This window comes from Phodopus roborovskii, unplaced genomic scaffold (assembly GCF_943737965.1).
Source record: "Phodopus roborovskii unplaced genomic scaffold, PHOROB, whole genome shotgun sequence".
Classification (NCBI taxonomy): Eukaryota; Metazoa; Chordata; class Mammalia; order Rodentia; family Cricetidae; genus Phodopus; species Phodopus roborovskii.
In genome coordinates this window covers 2,258,530-2,276,539 of record NW_026126576.1, presented here as the reverse complement: position 1 = coordinate 2,276,539, position 18,010 = coordinate 2,258,530, and the positions used below count along the sequence as shown (strand labels likewise).

Below are 18,010 nucleotides of genomic sequence, written 5' to 3'. Positions count from 1 at the left end.
TATTAGCTGATCTGGAAGTAAAAAGAAGTGCATAAATGAGACAAGGATGGCAAGTCAGAGAAATAAATAGAAAAAAATAAAAAAGAAGAGACCAAAAGAAAAGATGGGGAGAGATGAGAAGGAAACAGGAAAGAGAAAAGAAAAAAAAAAAAAAAAACAGTGAATAAGAATAGAGTGATGCTCTGGGCAGGAAGAGATGTTACTCATGTTTCTAACAATTGTATTATAGACTTAAAGAATATATGAACACAAAAATTATCAAGTGATATTTAGTGAGCAAAAATGGAAACCATTAAAATGTTTCCTTAATAACTTAAAGTAAATAAATGAATAGCTGCTGTCACGTTGATTCATCTATTGCATGTGGGTGCTCAATAAATGTTAATTGAATTAAATTAATAACATTTGCTCAGTGGTAATAAAAAATTAATTAACTGTCTGTCTTACTATTGCTAGTTTATGCCCACTGGTTCTTGCAATTACTTCTAACCCAAACAGGGATTTTTTGTATTACCGTGACTTTCAAGACACACTTTAATTTTTTTCTAAGAACTATAGAGAAGCTCCTAATTTTTGTCCCAATTTTTGGTTCATATTTTTGAAGTGAAAAAAATTTATTTTCCCTGAGTTAATGTCAAGAACTATGTATAACATCCCAAATATAGTTGCATGGGTTCCTTATTTAATTCTAAAATGCCATCTCGTGAGAGGATATGATGCCACTTTTCCGTGTTCCTCCTTTTAGCCCATGCTGCTTTTTAATACTTTGGAGACAATGTCAAATAACACTGTAAAGGAAGGAATCTGGGGGAATTATTGTTAGCATTCCAGATATAAAAAAAAAAAAAATCTGTCAGTAACATTTACCCAAAAAAAAAAAAAAAAAAAAAAGTGACTCACTTCAGATGTCAGAATTCTGGGTTGAACAGACTGGGCTCTGAATCATGTGCATGTCAGATGATTTTTTAATGAGCATCAGATAGTTCCCACTGGGGGATTAAAAAATAAAAATATAAACAGAGATATAGAGTTAAAATAACTTTATGAATGGCAGTTTAAATTCTCCATAAAATCCTCCCTGGGCAAACCTGGTGTGTTCCAAATGGTTGCTTAATGTAGCAAACCACTTACATTCAAAATGCTATACTTAAAAAATGCTGTACTTAAAAAAGTTGTCACAAAATTAAAAAGAGAATCATATACCACTTGGCTGTAAACTGTACTCTCTGCATGTTTTTACATCCCAGTAACCTCTATCCAACTCTTTTTCTGATGTTGTTGTTGTTGTTACCAAATTACTTTGTGCAAAAGTGATTCAAATTACATGCAGTCTGACTGTGCGTGATAATTTGAACCAATTGTTAATGAATTTTGTTAAGGAAAGAGCTGCTGTAATCTCTATAGTCATCATGGTTTGCTACCAGCTTCTTCCTGAGCTACCTTTGAATGGACAGCACAAAGGAGCTGTAGCTGAACAGACAGTTCTTCAAGTGTAAAATTGGTCGTACTTCACCATGCAGTGAAAGGAGGTCTGTCAAATGGAGTGATGTGTAAGACTGCCTTTAGGGTATTAATGCATCTCAAGTCTTAGGGTACATAGTGTATTGCTGATATGTAGTATAGTCTCAGCTACTAAAAGACAGCTACCTGAGATAAAGGCAAAGGATCCATTAGGGACATATATAATATTTATGAAAAACAAAGATATGAACAAAGATTTTGGAGTCCCTAGAGCAATGGTTCTCAACCTCCTTAATGCTGCAAATTTTTAATATAGTTCCTCATGTTGTGATGACCCCCAACCATAAAATTATTTCATTGCCACTTCAGAAGTATAATGTTGCTACTGTTGCTCTAATTCATCTACCAATTTCAACTCTAACTATAATAATTCACCTAGCAATACTAACTTCTACTTTTCCCATGCCAAAAAAGAAGCCAACAGTGGTGTCGATCTTCTATACTCATCTAGCTGGCGTTTTAGCAAGATAAGGCATATAAACAACAATGTTTGTGCACAAAGCAGTGGTTTTCAACCTGGGCAATATTGTCCCAGGAGAGAAATTTGTCAAGGTGAACAGTAAGTTTTTATTTATCATAGTTTTGGGAAACAAAGTGCAACTAGTATCTCCTAAATAGAAGATGAGGAGAACACTCCCTTGTACATCCATTGTCTGGCTCAAAATCTAGACACTACTACACAATCAAAGGCAGTATTTGAATATCTATCTCAGTGGGAAACTGGCTGATTACTGGATGCCCTCATTCCCAGTAAGAAAAATAAACTCTCATTTTCATCATCACTACCACCATCATCATTGTGTTATTAACATGGCAAGTACTTCATAAGTTAGAGGAAGCCTACAGTTTGCCAATGTATGGTGCCAAATCTATTTCCACATTCAGTATTCAATACTACATTAATTGCTGTCAACAATAGATGTTTTTCCCGAACCCTACTTCTGCCAATCTTTTTTAGGGTGGATTAAACCACCACCAAGAGATTTAAAGCCAGCAGCATATGGGAAAGGGAATAAAAATTAAACATTGTCAAAAACCAAGGCTGTTTGGAAAATCGGAAGGAAACAAAAATGGCCCAAGATGACTGCGTGTGGCAGACTGTTTGGTTGGCTTCCAGTTCAAGCCTTCAGAGAGAGACCATTTCATGATGGGTTTTGAGAGACCCTGAGTGACAAATCTGTGGGTTTTTCTTTATCTTCTTTTCTCCTCCCTGCAAAGCAGAACTCCTTAGAATTCACAGGCTTCTCTGCATGTTAGGATCACCTGAGACATTTCAGCAAAGTCCCCAAAGGACTGTGATTCAATTGGTCTGCTGGGGGCAGTGGTACCTGAGCCTTCGAAAAGTTCAAAAACTTTAGAGTTCCCAGTGGAGTGGACTCTGTAGGAGCTTTAGGGAATCATACTCCTCAAAGGTAGGACCAAGCAGACATTGCTTTCCTAGAGAAGAAAAGGCAATTTTGAAACAGTCCATAACTATGAACTTAGGAAGAGTTGATTTTCTTCACAGAACTGGATGTGCTCATTAAATCATGTCAGCCTCTCATCAAGCACTGCTGAGTCAGCCCAACCCTAGACTCAGTGTGGAGTGAGTCTAGAACACATTTTCCATTTCTCAACAGTGCCACTGGAAGACATCCCTGTGACCAATCTGGTGGTGTGTTTACAAATGTATTCCTGTGTTTCTTCTTTTTCCATCTCAGGACTTTGCTTACAGGTTAGATATGTTATACATTAAGCGGACTACCAGCTTCATCCTCTCTCTGACACAGCATGGTAGATTTTACTTCTCTACACACTCCTGTTTGCTAAAGTGCGGAAAGCTTGTGATAGGCACACTGAATCCTAATGTTCAGTTCAGTGTTGGCTCCATAGCAAACTCTTTTATTACACAGAATGAGGTCACAAGCCGTCTCGGCTTTCCCTTTGCCTCTTCAAACTGAAGTCTTGGCCAGTACATTGCCAGGAGCTCCCTGAACATCTCCTGCTCATCTCAATTATTTTCACACTATAAGGTATGTTCCCCAGAAGAAATCCCCAAAGCCAGAGAGACCATCACCTGAATAGGTACCTATTAAATGCCAATGTTTAGATGCAAACATCCAATATATGAAAGGGTGTGTGTGTGTGTGTGTATCAGAGATTTTTCTGACAGCAGAGGAAGATCCCGCTTGTAGACTGTTCATCTACACATGGCTTGTTTTTCTCCTAAATAGAAGGAAAGTGAGGTTTGTAGAAACAAAAGCAAGAGAAAAATGAATAGTGATCTTATTGAGACCATCGGAAAGTGTCAGAATTACCTGGCTTCTCATACCCATGATACATGGTGATGTTGATACAACACAGAGACATCTTGTTGATCCATATAAATGAATCCTTTGTTTTTTTCCTACTCACAATGCTAAAAACTGATAGTAGAGTAAAACGTGTTAGAAATTAATGTGAAATTTACACTGCATATAAAAGTTTGTGGTTTCACTTTTCAATTCTATCTGAAGATAATCTTGCTCAATAATGTTTTATTCCATTTCACAGAACTTTATCTTTCAAAGTGTAAAATGTGAATTTTCCTGAAAATGTCCTTTCTTAGATCACAATGTGTTTGTATATGTGTGTTTTCTTTTTTCCATCTAGATACACAGCTCACAAATGAAAAGCATGCAGAAGAGAAACCTATTAATGCTATCATTATAAATTCAGTATCCGAATTCAGTATCACAGATGGACCAGCCCAGGAAAGCCCCAATGAGAAAAACCTGTCAGGATCGAGCACTTCACTCTCCTCCCTTGAAGAATGCCAAACGAAATTTCCCTACCTCCAAACTAATACTTCAGTTCATCGGAGAGATGCTGATGGTACGTTTCTCAGAATACAACCCATCTCTAAATAAAGCTCCCAAACCCAATCCTTGTAAAAATCACTACATATGCTGTTAGAAAGAGAAAAAAGTCTTTATGAATATTAAACAGGATGACTTTGATTTGAAAACCCTACTGAATGACATGTGTCAAGGTCACTTTGCAGGGAGGAGGTACTTGGCAGAGTATTTGCTCCCAGAACTGGGAATCTGAGGCTATGTTTTAAATAGCTCGGACCAGAGCAGCATGCTCGGATGGGGCTGGAAAACCAGTAAAATCAAATAAAAAAATCTTTTCTCAGAAATGAGACCACTCTACCCATGTCTCTAAGCATATGGGGCAGAGGAGCACAGAGTGGAAAAGAAATAAAATGCTAGAAACAACAGACACGCAGGAATGGAGAGATGGTTCTCTTAGTAATGTGCTTGCTGTGTAAGAATGGAGAACCAAGTTCCCAGAACCCCCATAAAGAAGCTTGCAGGGGTGGTACGGTCTTCCACTGGGGAGGTGGAGGCAGCCAGATCTTTGGGCCTCTTTTGGCAGCCAGCTTAACCTACTTGGTGAGCTCTAGACCGTGAGACACATTGTCTTAAAAGTCAAGGTAGACAACACTGGAGAAATGACTCTTAAAATTGATCTCTGGCCTCCACACAATACAACCCCCCAGCCCAAACACAAATAAAAAAAAAGATGATATAAAATATCAAGGCATTTACATCAATCATCTCTGGGCAAGGGTTGACTCTCCTGGCTACCTCACTAGGTATTCTGATCAAGTGCAGCCATAGACCAGCACACCCCATATACTATGTACAACAACAGCCATTTTAGATTTATTTGGTGCTAAACCATCAGCTCAGTCAAGTTCAAGCTCATGGATCTTCCACCATGATAATAAAGTTTAGGTCTGAATAACTTTGCAATTGCTTCTCCAGGGAACGTGAACTGCTCAATAGTTCTGTAGTATTCCAAGTCTGTACCTATGGTTCCATTGAAATAATCCCTTGGCTTTTCAGAAGTGTGGTTTCTCATCTGCACCTCATATTTCATTATGGGAAATAAGAAAAATGGTTAAAGCTTTCATTAAAACCCCTTCATCATCGCATCAATTTAACTATTGCTTCAGAAGTTTATTAGTTGGATAAAACAAGACAGGTTTGGGGTTTGCCTTTTTTGTTCTAACATCCCAACCTTAGGATCTTAGTTCTATACCAGGGTTAGCAACAACCCAAGGGCCAATGTGGGGTTTGAATGAAATATGTGTACAAAGCACACAGAATTTCAACTTTAGCTTTTCATATGATTGCAGTTTTTTTTGAGAGGAATGAGAGAGACTTCTACCATGTGTTGTAAATGTGTGGTCTTATGCAAATGTTGATATGGATACCCAAAAGCAGAGACTAGAGAACTGATTGGTTAAGAGTGCCAAAAAAAGAATGTGAATGATGAAGCTGGAAGTAAATGGGAGAGAACAGTGAGGACTGTGGGAACCCGAAGATTACCTCAGCTAGAGGTCATTCAAGCATCACTTCTGAGAGCATGACTGTGTAGCTTAAGTATTTTTCTCTCAGTCACAAGGTTGGAAGGCTAAATCTCCAGAACCCACATGAAGAAGGCAACATAGTGGTGGGTTTCTAAGCCCAGCACTGAGGAGGCAAAGGTAGGGGTACCTCTGGTCTCACCTTCAGCCCAAGGCCACTTGATAAGCTCCAAGTCAGTTTGAAACCTTGTCTCAAGGGAGGTGGACAATGTTCCTAAGGATGACAACTAAGGTACTCCTGGAGCCTAGAGAGAAGGAAAGAGGAGGAGAGAGACAGTCACTTATTTTAACCAACACAAACCAGAGAAAACAATAGGTTTAAAGTTGCTTGATGTTTTGTTTTGTGTTTTAATTTGAAACAGGGTCTCTCTATGGAGCCCTGGCTGCCCTAGAACTCACATTGTACAGCAGGCTGGCTTTGAACTCATAGAAATCCACCTGCCTTTCCTCCCAAGTGCTGGGATTAAAGGCATGTGCCACTCTACCCATCTGAGTTGACAGATCTTGAAGGGATCTAAAACATGTCGAGAATAAGTTTGCACATGAAACTTCTAAGTATTTTAATATTGATAATGACTTCTGTTTACTCTCTGGCACTCACAGCATCTCTATGTATTTTTGGGTCAACTTTGATCTGTCAACTCAGGCTTCCACTAGAGTTTAACTTTGGTTGAGACAAAGGGAAGGCATGAAAACAAGCAAGCGGTTGGATTCTCGAAAAGCATCCAATGGCAGAGTGTTTCTGTGGGTTTTATGGGGAGGGACAGATGTTGTTCATTGTATGCATCAGGGAAATGATCCCAGAATTAGGGACCATCTCTATACACAGCTCCAGACATAATGTCCCTCAAAGAGCATGTCCCTCTGTTCAGTTGGGAACCCCAAGAGAAGCATGAGATTAGCTGTCTCATGTTCTCAGGGAAAGTGGAAAATAATCACACTGTTTAAATGATGACTGATAGTTCAGAGCCTCCTGGTGCAAGAAAAAGATTTCTCCCATTCAAATGTGCAAGGGGGGATAAGAAGGGTGTGTGGGTAAAGCTGTTCATTGTAAGAGGTGACAGAGACCAGTAGGACCTAGAAAACTCAGGTTTTCAGCAGAGGATGTATATTGTAAGCCACCCTTCCTTGCTTCCTTTGTGGAAAAATAAATCTCCCTGGTGAGGTTAGAGTTTTTGGTAGCTGGATAAAAATAAAAGACTCATACTAAGAATCACAAATCATAATTTAAAAAATAAAAATAATCATTATCCTAAACAGCAATGAAATCAATCATTAAGCCAGTCCCACTCCTCACCTCAGAGATTTTTTATAATTTAAGGGTGCCGAAATTGAGAAGTGGGGTCACTTTAAATAGAAATGTCTACTAGGAACACAGGGAAAGAGGAAAGAGAAGGTGTGTTCACTTTCATGCAGTTTGTGGTTAATTTATTTTGAAAAGTATAAATGAGTTTTGGGGAGTGGATGCCTAATTACTAATATCTACATACATCACCTCCACTTTAAACAGAGTGGAAAAGGCTCATATAGACAGATTTTGTAAAATGTGTTGTGTCCATTAGCAGAGTTCACAGGGTGTGCTCTGATGGGAATTTAAAAGGATCTTTACTGAACCTCGCAGTCTCTACTCCAGCAGTTTGTCAGTTGCTATGACTCATCATGTGTGGTCTCTTTCCAGAAGGAATTGGAAAACACACCCAGGGTTCCCTGCATATACCTGCTCCCCGGTCCATAAATTTCTACTCGCAAAAGCATCACATGGAAAAGGAGGCCAGGGGCACACATCCCCTTAGGTACAGGCTCATTGGAAAGTAATCCTGGAAATATGCCTAATTGATGTATAATTTTGAATTTCAGACATCTCATCCAGGGGGAAGGAGAAAATCATAAATACAAGATACCTGCAAAGAATAGTCTTAATTACACCATGGGCTACTGAATAAAATGATTACATTTTCTACACTGTAAATTTTGTACAATTAAATGTAGTGGTGTCACCTTATAAAGTGTTTCAATTTTGTAATTATTTCAGTTCATTTGCTCAGAAAAAAACATAAGCACAAATTTACCAAGTATCACCCAAATCTAGTCATTCTGCTTCTAAAGGAGTGACTTGGATGTTAGCTGTGCTTGCCTGAGCTTAAATAGATCTTGACATATTTAAGGAGCTGTTAAAATTGATAACATCAGGGATGATAGCCCTGCTAGAGAAAGACATTCAGTCACACTTTATTTATTCGAATTCTATGTTACAGACATGTATTTATAAAGAGCTTAATGCTGGGGGGGGGAGGAATTTCGATTTTTATGCTGTTGGACCCAGAACCTTCAGTATCCAGTTGATGCCGTTGTGTTGTATGTCGGTCAGTGGCAGTACCCAGCTACACTGAGGCACTGGGCTGGGGCCAGGACCATCTCGTCTATTCCTCATCCTACTGTGTTCTAGAAGAGTAATGGGTGAGGTTGTTGTTTCTCTGGCTCACTTCTATAAAACCTACACTTGTGACACTTTGCTTGATGACTGCAAGGAAGCAAGAGGTTGTTTCTGAAGTTAAAAAATGTCCTAGGAGCCACAACTGGCAACCAGAGATGTCTTTCCATATGGGGAAATCATGAGACAGAAAGCTGGGAAGGCAACGTCAAGGAATGGTGATGAGGCTGACCCCAGGTACACAAATGGAGCATCTTGGCTTTGTTATCATTTCCAGTATAATTAAACATGAGCCTTTCTAATGAGACACATTCTCCCTCTTAATTAGCCAATCCCCAGCAGAATATTTAGCACCTTGAAGCTGCCTTAATTCTTCTGTGTTATTAGAGTATCATCACTTAGCACATTCCAGCTTGAAAGTACCTTAGGGGTATAGAAAAGATTTGAGACAACCCTCAGAGGGATTTGCCAAGGCTTCTTGCTCACAGCTAAATACAGCTGTGGCTGCTTGGCCTGCAGGTCTTGGATCATTTCCTACTGCCTTTATTCTAGGTTTAGGAGACAGCAGTGATTAGAGGCAATGCCAGGGTACTAGGTGGTTCAATAGAGAGGGTTTCCTGTGCAAGGAACTTGTTGCAAAGGTGTTAAGGGGGTTGAAAAGGCCAGTGCAGCAAATAGTGGTGTAACCCAGAAACTCACACCATAAGAATGCTCTATCTATCCCAGGTCCTCCAGACCAGTGCACTACTGCACTGAACTCATAACTCATAGACCCCTAGCAATGAACCAGTACTAGGCAGTGGCTGCTTTTAGTCAGAGCCATGTGGAGGAGGGCAGAAGTGGGAGAGAGGGCGGGGAAAGAATAGCTAATATCCAAGACAACGAGCAACATGCAGAACTGGGGCAGAAGAAAGACTCCTGGCTTTCTTTCCTTCTCTCCCAGCTCCTGGGCTTTTTTGAATGCTTCCCATTGACTGAAGCTAGCCAGTAGTCATGGAAATAACTTGGCTACCTACATTGCCAGCCTTGTGACTCAGAAATGGATGGCTTCTTCTAAATGTTCACACCTGGTAAAAAGCAAGCAAAAGCCTGGAAGATCATGGTTAGCTTTGGGAAGTTCAAGCTTTCGGCAGTCCTAGGTTTACATAACAACCAACTCACTTGCTGGGGGTCCTGGATCATGACTCTTTGAATTCTCTGAGCTCTGGGGCCACATCTATAAATAGGGGTGATTGGAGTATTCAATCCAGGGTCTTCTTGAGGGCTGTCTGAGATTCATATTAAGCACAGACAGCTGTGAATTGGCTTGAGGGGAAATGTGGACACGTGGAACATGGGGATTCAAAGTACAGACTTCTGGTCTAGAAACAAACAGACTTCCATCATCATTCATCAGGCCATGGGCCCTTCAGTGATACTTTCCTTTCTCATTGTTGGTCTTACTTGAACTCATTCATGGATTGACCCAGTGAGAGGTAACAAGCTAAATTCACCCTATGGGCAGCACTGTGAAGGAGACAGTGAGTGTGGTGTTGTGCATGTTTGAGAAAGAGCATCATTTGAAGGGAAGATGTTTCAAGCAAAGAATCTAAGGGTTTGAACACTAGTTGGGTGAAGCTTCCACCAGGAGGATGACTAAGAAGAGAGCACAGCACATGCAAAGCTTGTGAGGTCAGTCCATTTTGAAAACTGGGATTCAACCAGTGTTGTGACAGCACAGTGAGTAAGGAGTGAGACAAGGCCAGGAGTGAGAGAGGGTGGCAGGAGGAGCTTGCAGGAGCTTCTTGCTAAGGTAAGGGTTAGGGCTTGAAGGGAGAATAAGATCTTTTCATTCAGGAATTCAAGTGTCACAGGGGCTAACAGATTTCAAATCATCACATGTGGCAGCAAGCCATCATCAGAGGGAGTTTATGGCTGTGTACCTGAAGACAGCTAAAGAGGGTACAACCAGGCAGGGGGGGTGCAGGTGGATGAGGATGAGGGAGCTTTCAGGCAGCCTAGTAACTACACTAAGATAGTAGGAGAAGCACAATGACCGACGATGATGCCAGGTTTCTAGTGACTTCACAGGGTACTGCCATCCACAAGTGCAAACTTGGAAGGGACAGGTGTGCAGCATGGAGAAGAGGAAGGAACAAAATAAGACCTGGCCTTAGGAAGCAGTGTATTTGGAAGACCCTGCAGAAGACCATTGGTAGCTGGACACATGGTGTGCTCTTACAGACTGGGCAAAAGAAAGGCATTAATCATGAGCTATGCCTCTGGATATCATGTTTATTAAATACTACAGTCTAGGAAGCAGCAAGGAAAGAAAAATATACTCAGTCTGGAGAAGGGGAAGTCCTGGACTCTTCAAACAGTTGTAAAATTTCTTCTGTACTGCTTACATTACTTTTGTGCAAACAAAATTGCCATATACAGAAGAGTTCAGCCTGCTGGTATAGTGTTCTTTAATATGCCTTTTAGGAAAGCACAGTGCACACTTGAAAGTTAAGAAAAATCTGTTTGCAATTCATTAATGTTACCATGCTTTTCTTCAGCAAGGGGTTCTGCCTTTTATAACCAAATAAATGGGACAGACTTAAAAACAGGGGTGCAATGGGAGAACTGTTCTATTCTCAAGTGTAAAATAGAAGATGGAAGGAAACAAATGTCAGTTCAGCCAAAGGATTAAGCCTAAACTCGTTGGGTAAATAAAATGATGGTACACCAGAAACAGAGGCCTCCAGAGTTTGCCAGCTGAAGGTGACACTAGCCAATGCAACTGAAATCAAAAGGTCATGTGACCTCCTGAAATTACAAAGCTCTTCTACAAGCAGGGTTTTCACATTCTAGTAAGAACCTCCAACTTTAAACACTACAGTCACCTTGTGCTCTACTCTCTACTCAATACAAACCAAGCTTCATTTTTGTAGGGTCACAACCCTAAGAGTTTTGAGGCCCTAGTCTGAAGAATTGTGTCCAGAATTTACTGTGAATATTTTCTATTGAGAATAGCTTCTCTGCCAGGAGCATGGGTGAAATCAAATGAGGTTGTGTACTGCACATCCTTGACCACCAGCACACTCTCTCCAGAAAGGCCGGGACAGAATGGAGTCCAGGAACTCTTACAAACTTACTCCTGAATTTTTGTGGGTGGTTTGTGGTGACTTATGAAAGGTGAATTAGTTGGCTATATGCTAGAAGATGGCGTTAAGTGAATAAAAAGACAGCCAGCCTGGCAGAGAGATGAGTGAGTACAGAGTATACCTGCTACAGAAGTATCAGGGAGCAGACTACCTGTATTGCACCCTGAATGCTGAAGCATGGCAGCTAAAGTCTTTGTAAAAGGTGTGTGCGTGCGTGTGTGTGCGTGTGTGTGCGTGTGTGTGTGTTAAACACCACCTTTCTGAGAAGAGGGAAAAAGAGATGTGGGAAGAGCAGGAGGGTTAAAGAACGATGTGCACCTACACTCAGATTTCACTTTGGAACAGATCAAACCTGCTTTCTTTCAAATAATTGCTCCTTTCTTAAAAGACTGTTTCTAAGTTTTCCCTTCCTTTAGAGAGTACCCAGTGTATGAACAATTAAAGAACAAGACCATGCTTGGGAGGTGAATCAATTTGTAGGGGTCTCTCCAAGTGAACATGAGGACCTGAGTTTGGATTCCCAGCACCCACACCAAAAGGAAAAAACCCAGCTGGGGAGCATGAGACTGTATTCAGCTTGTCTGGTGCTAAGAGAAGTCTATTCTGTATACCTATATGTCATAGGCTATAGTCAGAAAAACCACAAAATTACTAACATGCTTAAACAATGGATTCTTATGAAACCCAAATTTTAGGGACTGGTAAATCCATCTGAATTATGGCATTCAACCATCAACAACCTTCAGATTACTTATTAATTGCATTATATGAATTTTTACCTCATCTTTCACCCCCAAAATCCACATTTTTGAGACATCTAAAACACATATACAAAATATAACTTTAACAAGAGAACTGCAACATCATTCTAGCTAACTCCCTTTATGGAGCAAAAATATATAATAATCTATAACCCATCACAGCTGTTTGGCTAGAATTACCAATTACCTTCAGTACCTCAGAGATGCTTTCCAGATTCTTTAACAAGTCCTCATAGTAAATTTTTAAACCAATTTTCTTAAAGGCAACTGATAAGATTTAAAACCTCTTAGGCAAGAGATGACGAGGCTCTCTACTTAAACAATTCAAATATGAAATCAAGGCCTTCTATGATCACAGGAAGATGGAGACAGGAACTAAAATAAAGCACAGCCCAAAAAGCTGTGACTATTTTAAACAGCATTTCAATAAAATTTGGAACCATGATTTTCCCTCATATTTGGATATGGGTGTGGTGGATTTATGGGAGACCATGTGAAATTATTCTGGGAGCATGGTGACAAGCAATGGAACATCTGTGATCTCTCCTTTTCCCCGGCTTTAATGGCTTCTGAGCCAATGCATTCATTCAGAGATTTGCAAGGACAAGTAGCTCATCCAGTGCCTTCCCAGCACTTCATAGGCAAACTAAATCAAGAGGTTCAGGACAAAATGACAGCACACTTCAAGTAACTTGATTAGGCAGAATCAATAGGGAATGCTCATGAAGTTAACAACAAGATTAGTTAAACAGTGAGGAGTGAGATGGGGGAGAAGTTGGGCAGACAAGCTATGCACACCACTCCTCATGGATGGGGAGGCAGCTTCTAGGGTGAAGAACTTACTGGACAAGCATAAGGACCTAATTCAGATTCCTAAGACTGAACAAAAGAGTTGGGCGTCTGTCACACCTGTGACCCGAGACCTGACAAAGGTCGGGAATACATAGATCCCAGAGGCTCACTAGCTCACCAGCATAGCAATCTCCAAGTTCAGTGAGAGATGCCAGCTCAGAAAATAAGGTGGAGAAAAAAATTGAAGGAAACATCCCAGTGTCAAACTCTGGCTTCCATAACAGCCTCACAGGCAAGCAGATACACAAACATACGAAACAGCAAGAGGTACATTGCATACATCTCCATATCTGTCTATATTTGAGTGACACTACTATATGTGTTAACACTAACTTTTTCCATCTTTATTATGTTTTTGTCTCATGTCACAGTAAATGTTTGGTGTGCACAAGCATGCAGGCATGTATGCATGTACACGTTCATGTATGAAGGTTCTGGGATGGAACTCATATGCTCATGCTTATGTAGTAGCCACTTTACCAACTGGGCTGCCCCTCCAGCTCTCCCATCATGCATCTTATTGTTTTAATTGTCCATACATGTATCGCGAATGGGTATATGTAACATGAACTTGGAATAATCAGATGAGGGCAGTCAGCAATGCCGTCCCCTCGAACACTATTTACATTTTTAAAAAATGATTCACATGTACTGACCTTCTCTTTCTTTAAACAGAGGAGTGTGCCTCCCTGATCCTCACCTGTCTCTTTTGCCAGTTCTGGGACTGCCTCCTCAAGCTCCCTGACACATGTGAAACGGTGTGCATCAACCTGTGCTGCCCCTCTCACAGGTACTACTCTGCCTCAGATGAGAACCATCCACGCAATGATTGCAACTTGACCTGTGACATGGACTGCAGCCTCTTTGAATCTTGCCATGAGACCAGTGAGTGCCTGGAGCTGGCCATGGAGATATCAGAAATCTGTTACCGCTAGTGCACGGAGAAAAAAGCATGTGGGTGGTAGGTCTTTTTGGCCACAGTGGGGAATTCTATTACAGTGAATCTGAGATAAGAGCTCCATGTGCCCAAATGCAAGGACCATACATGTTTCTTGGATGCTCTAGGCCATTTTATGCTGCACCTGTCTGAGAAAGATACTACTGTCAACTCTGTGGTCTTGTTCCAAATTTCACAACCGCATGGCTCATTGCAAAATATGATTCTTGATCACACACATGATGAACAAATTGTAAATACCTCTTAAATGCCATAGGTACAAGATGTTTCTTGATTGTTAAATAGCATGCTAAACCACACTGCGCTCTTGACTCAGCAGCCTGCATTGTGGCTCCAACTTCATTCATGAATTCAGGGCAAATTATGCTTACTTGTAGGCTCAACACACATTAGTTATCTTTCTGATGGACTCATGCATAAACATTATGCATTATTGGTTATTATTAATAATGTATTGTGTAACATCATTTTGTAATTAAAAATTTATTTACACAGTCTCTTAAAATTCACTTATATGTACAGTTTAGGTAGCAAAGGGAATTAAATGAATCAGAAACCATGTTCCTATAATTAAAGCAGATGTCTTTGAAACCTCTCCAATGAATCTTGAACCTGGTAGACTTCAGGAGAGCCCAATAATTCTAGGCATATCATTGTATGTCTGTGACTGCATCCAAGAGATCATGTATAATCTTAAATGATTACATAAAGATGCTTCTTTACTATTACAAGCAAAAATGGGAGCCATGTGCATGTTTTGGGAATGTGATCTATGATAATCACATCTTCAATTTCCTCACTTCTGCTTGTCAGGTGTAATAAGCAACAGGATAATAAAAGGGAATCAGTTCATTTTACTAAACTATCCCATGTACAGGCACCTAAAATCAATACACCTGCAGGGACTTTCACAGACTACATTTCCCAATGCAGCATGCATGCTCTGGAAACCACAATTCTAAAACCAAGATTTTAATTTTTTATGCTAATAAAGTAATTGATGACTACACTGAAAACTTCTTTAGCCCTTACACTGTTGCAAAAGGCATGATGCATGCTACAATGTTACTTTCAAATGGAATAAATCAAAGCACACATCTGGCAGGAAAGTCACATCTAGGTTGAAGAAACTTGGGACTCTCTGTAGATCTGGAAGAATGAGGGAAATGCTTTATTCATAGGCATGCATGCATGTATTCCCATGGATGGAACACTGTGTTTCATAGGAACTTACAAAGCACAACACAGCAGCAAATAAATGAGTAGAAAAATGAAAGTTGCTGAGAAATGCTTATGTGGGCTGAAGGAACAGGTCCTTCAACAGTCCCCAGAATAATTGCTTGGCTTTTACATTATTTTACTCTCCTCCTTTGGGCAATTTTCGACAAAAGCAATGTTTGTTTGTACAGTAAACTAGCATTATTTTTCCTAATCTGTAAAACATTTTCAAACACTGGACAGAATTAGTCTTTAAAAACTACTGCTGAGCTGCCTTGAGATTATATTTAACCCCTCTTCGAGTGCTCTTGGAAGTATGCTTAATGCTGGTTTTTCCTCTTCTGTGGATATTATGTTATTCATGAACCACAGAGCATGAGAGTATGCCACCCCCAGCCCCAAATATTTCTTTTTATCTACCTTTCAAAGCTCAAAGGCACAACTCTGTCTCTTTGCATATAATTCACAGATCATCAAAAAAAAAAAGAGTGCAGGGACATGGTGGTACCCACCTCAATCTTAGCAACTGGGAAGTCAAAACAAGGGTATCAGCAATTCAGTGTCCATCAGATATATAGCAAGTTGGAAAACAATCTGGGTTACATGAGAAATGTCATTAAAATTATAAAAACACAAAGCAAGCCCCAAGAATGGGTGGGTCCAAGATGACATGGTGAGTTCCTGACAGTGTCAGTATCCCAACTCAGGGTCTAACTCTGCTTCCTTACTCGACAGTTACTCACTTGTTAACATCACAAACATTAAAACACTATCACCTGATAACAACCAGTGACAACCTTGAACCCCTTATGCTTCTACCACCCACCACTCTGGCTCCTCTTGAAGCACCCAGCAGTCCACTCACATCCTAGTCACTAAGGAAGGACACACAGGTGTCTTTGGACCCCACCCCAACAGTACGTTATGTACCTGGTCTCGTTGCTCAGCCTGTCATATTCATGTTCAGTGTTTTTCCATCAGTCCCTTGTTCTTTCTCAATGACATGCCCTCAATCTGTGTAAAGACTGTGCACTTCAAATATGAATTCAATGCTTGTTGTTTAGAGACATAAAAGTCAGCAGTTTTTATTTGACAGTGTTGCCAGACCCCTCTAAAGTCCTCCCATGGCCTTGCTTTCCACGGTTTGTTAATTTGTTTCTCACTCTGAAAATTCACCATGCTCTACCAGAAAGGGTCAGTTATACAAAGTGTGAAATTTCTTTTCTTTACAGCCAATAATAAAAGATCATCCTTTCTGCAAACATGAATGGTGATTTCAATTGAATTTCCTACACAATAAAACGTGCAGCTGGAACGACACAGTTGTAGCAATAAGGCAGCTCAAAGCCGAACACGGTTATTGATTAAACACAAATATCAGGGGCTAAGGCACTGGTGTCCTCCACCAATAATGAAGGTCTGTCATTACAAGCTGAGATGATGCTATACTTCTAGATAGGCCTTCTTAGGGAATGGAGCATTTCTACTGTAAGGAAGCACATTAGAATTAAAGAGATTAGAGTATGAATATACAGTCTTTGTGGAGAATGGAGAAAAGGGATATCCCCACCTAGGGATGTGACCACATAGTTACATTGTCTTTATTTTGCTCCACATAGTTTTATAAAACCATTGTTCTGCTAAAAGCCACCAAAATATGGAAAGCAATGAAGAAAAGAAGTTACTTGCTAATGAAATCATCCCACTACATGAGCTGAGAGGACTACAAAATTAATTGCAATGCTGGACAATCAAAGTTAATAGAGCAAAAGGCACTTCAGGTTTTTTTCCAAGATGATAAAAAAAACATATCCAGGCAGGGAAACTTCACCAATGTGAAGCTCAAGGAGATCATTCAGAATTGATTTCAAGGATAAACACACAAGTAGAAGGTGTTTGAAGAAGAGATTTCATCACTCAGAGTCGTAATTTCTCCCTCTAAAGATGGGGGAAGGGAGAAAAATGTGTCCTGTGATAGCTTTTCTCACTATGATATATAAGTAAGGCAATCAACTCATTAGCAAAAGAAAGGTTTGTTAGGCTCATAGTTTTGCAGGTCCTGGTCAACAGTTTTGTTGCTATGAGGTTCAGGGCCTTTTGCAGGAGCACAGAACAGGGCCTGGAAATAGGCCCAAAGAAGCACTGGGTCCCACAGTGTCTTTCAAGAGCATGATTCCAATGATGGGGGGGGGGCAGATTTCACTGGGCACTGTTATTGTTTTCTGCAGCTTAAGGCCATGAAACACAACCACAAAACTCATGTGGAGTTTATTGGGCGAAGGGAACAAAGGGAGGGGTAGGTGTTGGCCAGTAGGGAACAGAGATGAAAGAGGGGAAAGAGGAAGGGGAAAGAAGGCAAAAAAAGAAAGGGGTGAACAGGTGGGAGGTACTGGCTTAAAAGGGAAAGCTTGTACATGCATACAGAGTCCTTATGCAGCCATGTATCGCATGATGTAGCCACACATGCTCTTTGAGCTGTCTATCTGCCTGAATGCCGGTGTGCATACCTTCCAGTTGTCAGGGGGCAAGGTCAGCAGAATACCAGTATATCAACAGACACCACTTCCTAAACATACTCACAATAGGGACCAAGAGTTTCACACTCGTGCCTCTGGGAAGGCACTCGGGATCTCAGGGACTTGAGCACTTAATTAAGGTAATTATTAGAATCACCACTCAACTGTTAAGGATCCTCAGACTGTGGAAACTGATAGCTTCCAAAGAAATGTGCACACTTGGCTTAAG

General features: G+C 40.4%; 1 protein-coding gene across 1 annotated transcript; it reads left to right on the top strand.

Moving 5' to 3' along the window:
* Positions 1–2,007: 2,007 nt before the first annotated feature.
* On the top strand, positions 2,008–14,024 carry Mdfic2 (MyoD family inhibitor domain containing 2). Its single transcript, XM_051203483.1, has 3 exons — positions 2,008–2,080; positions 4,153–4,374; positions 13,765–14,024. The coding sequence occupies exons 1-3, from the start codon at positions 2,008–2,010 to the stop codon at positions 14,022–14,024; spliced, it is 555 nt and encodes a 184-aa protein (XP_051059440.1).
* Positions 14,025–18,010: the final 3,986 nt, after the last annotated feature.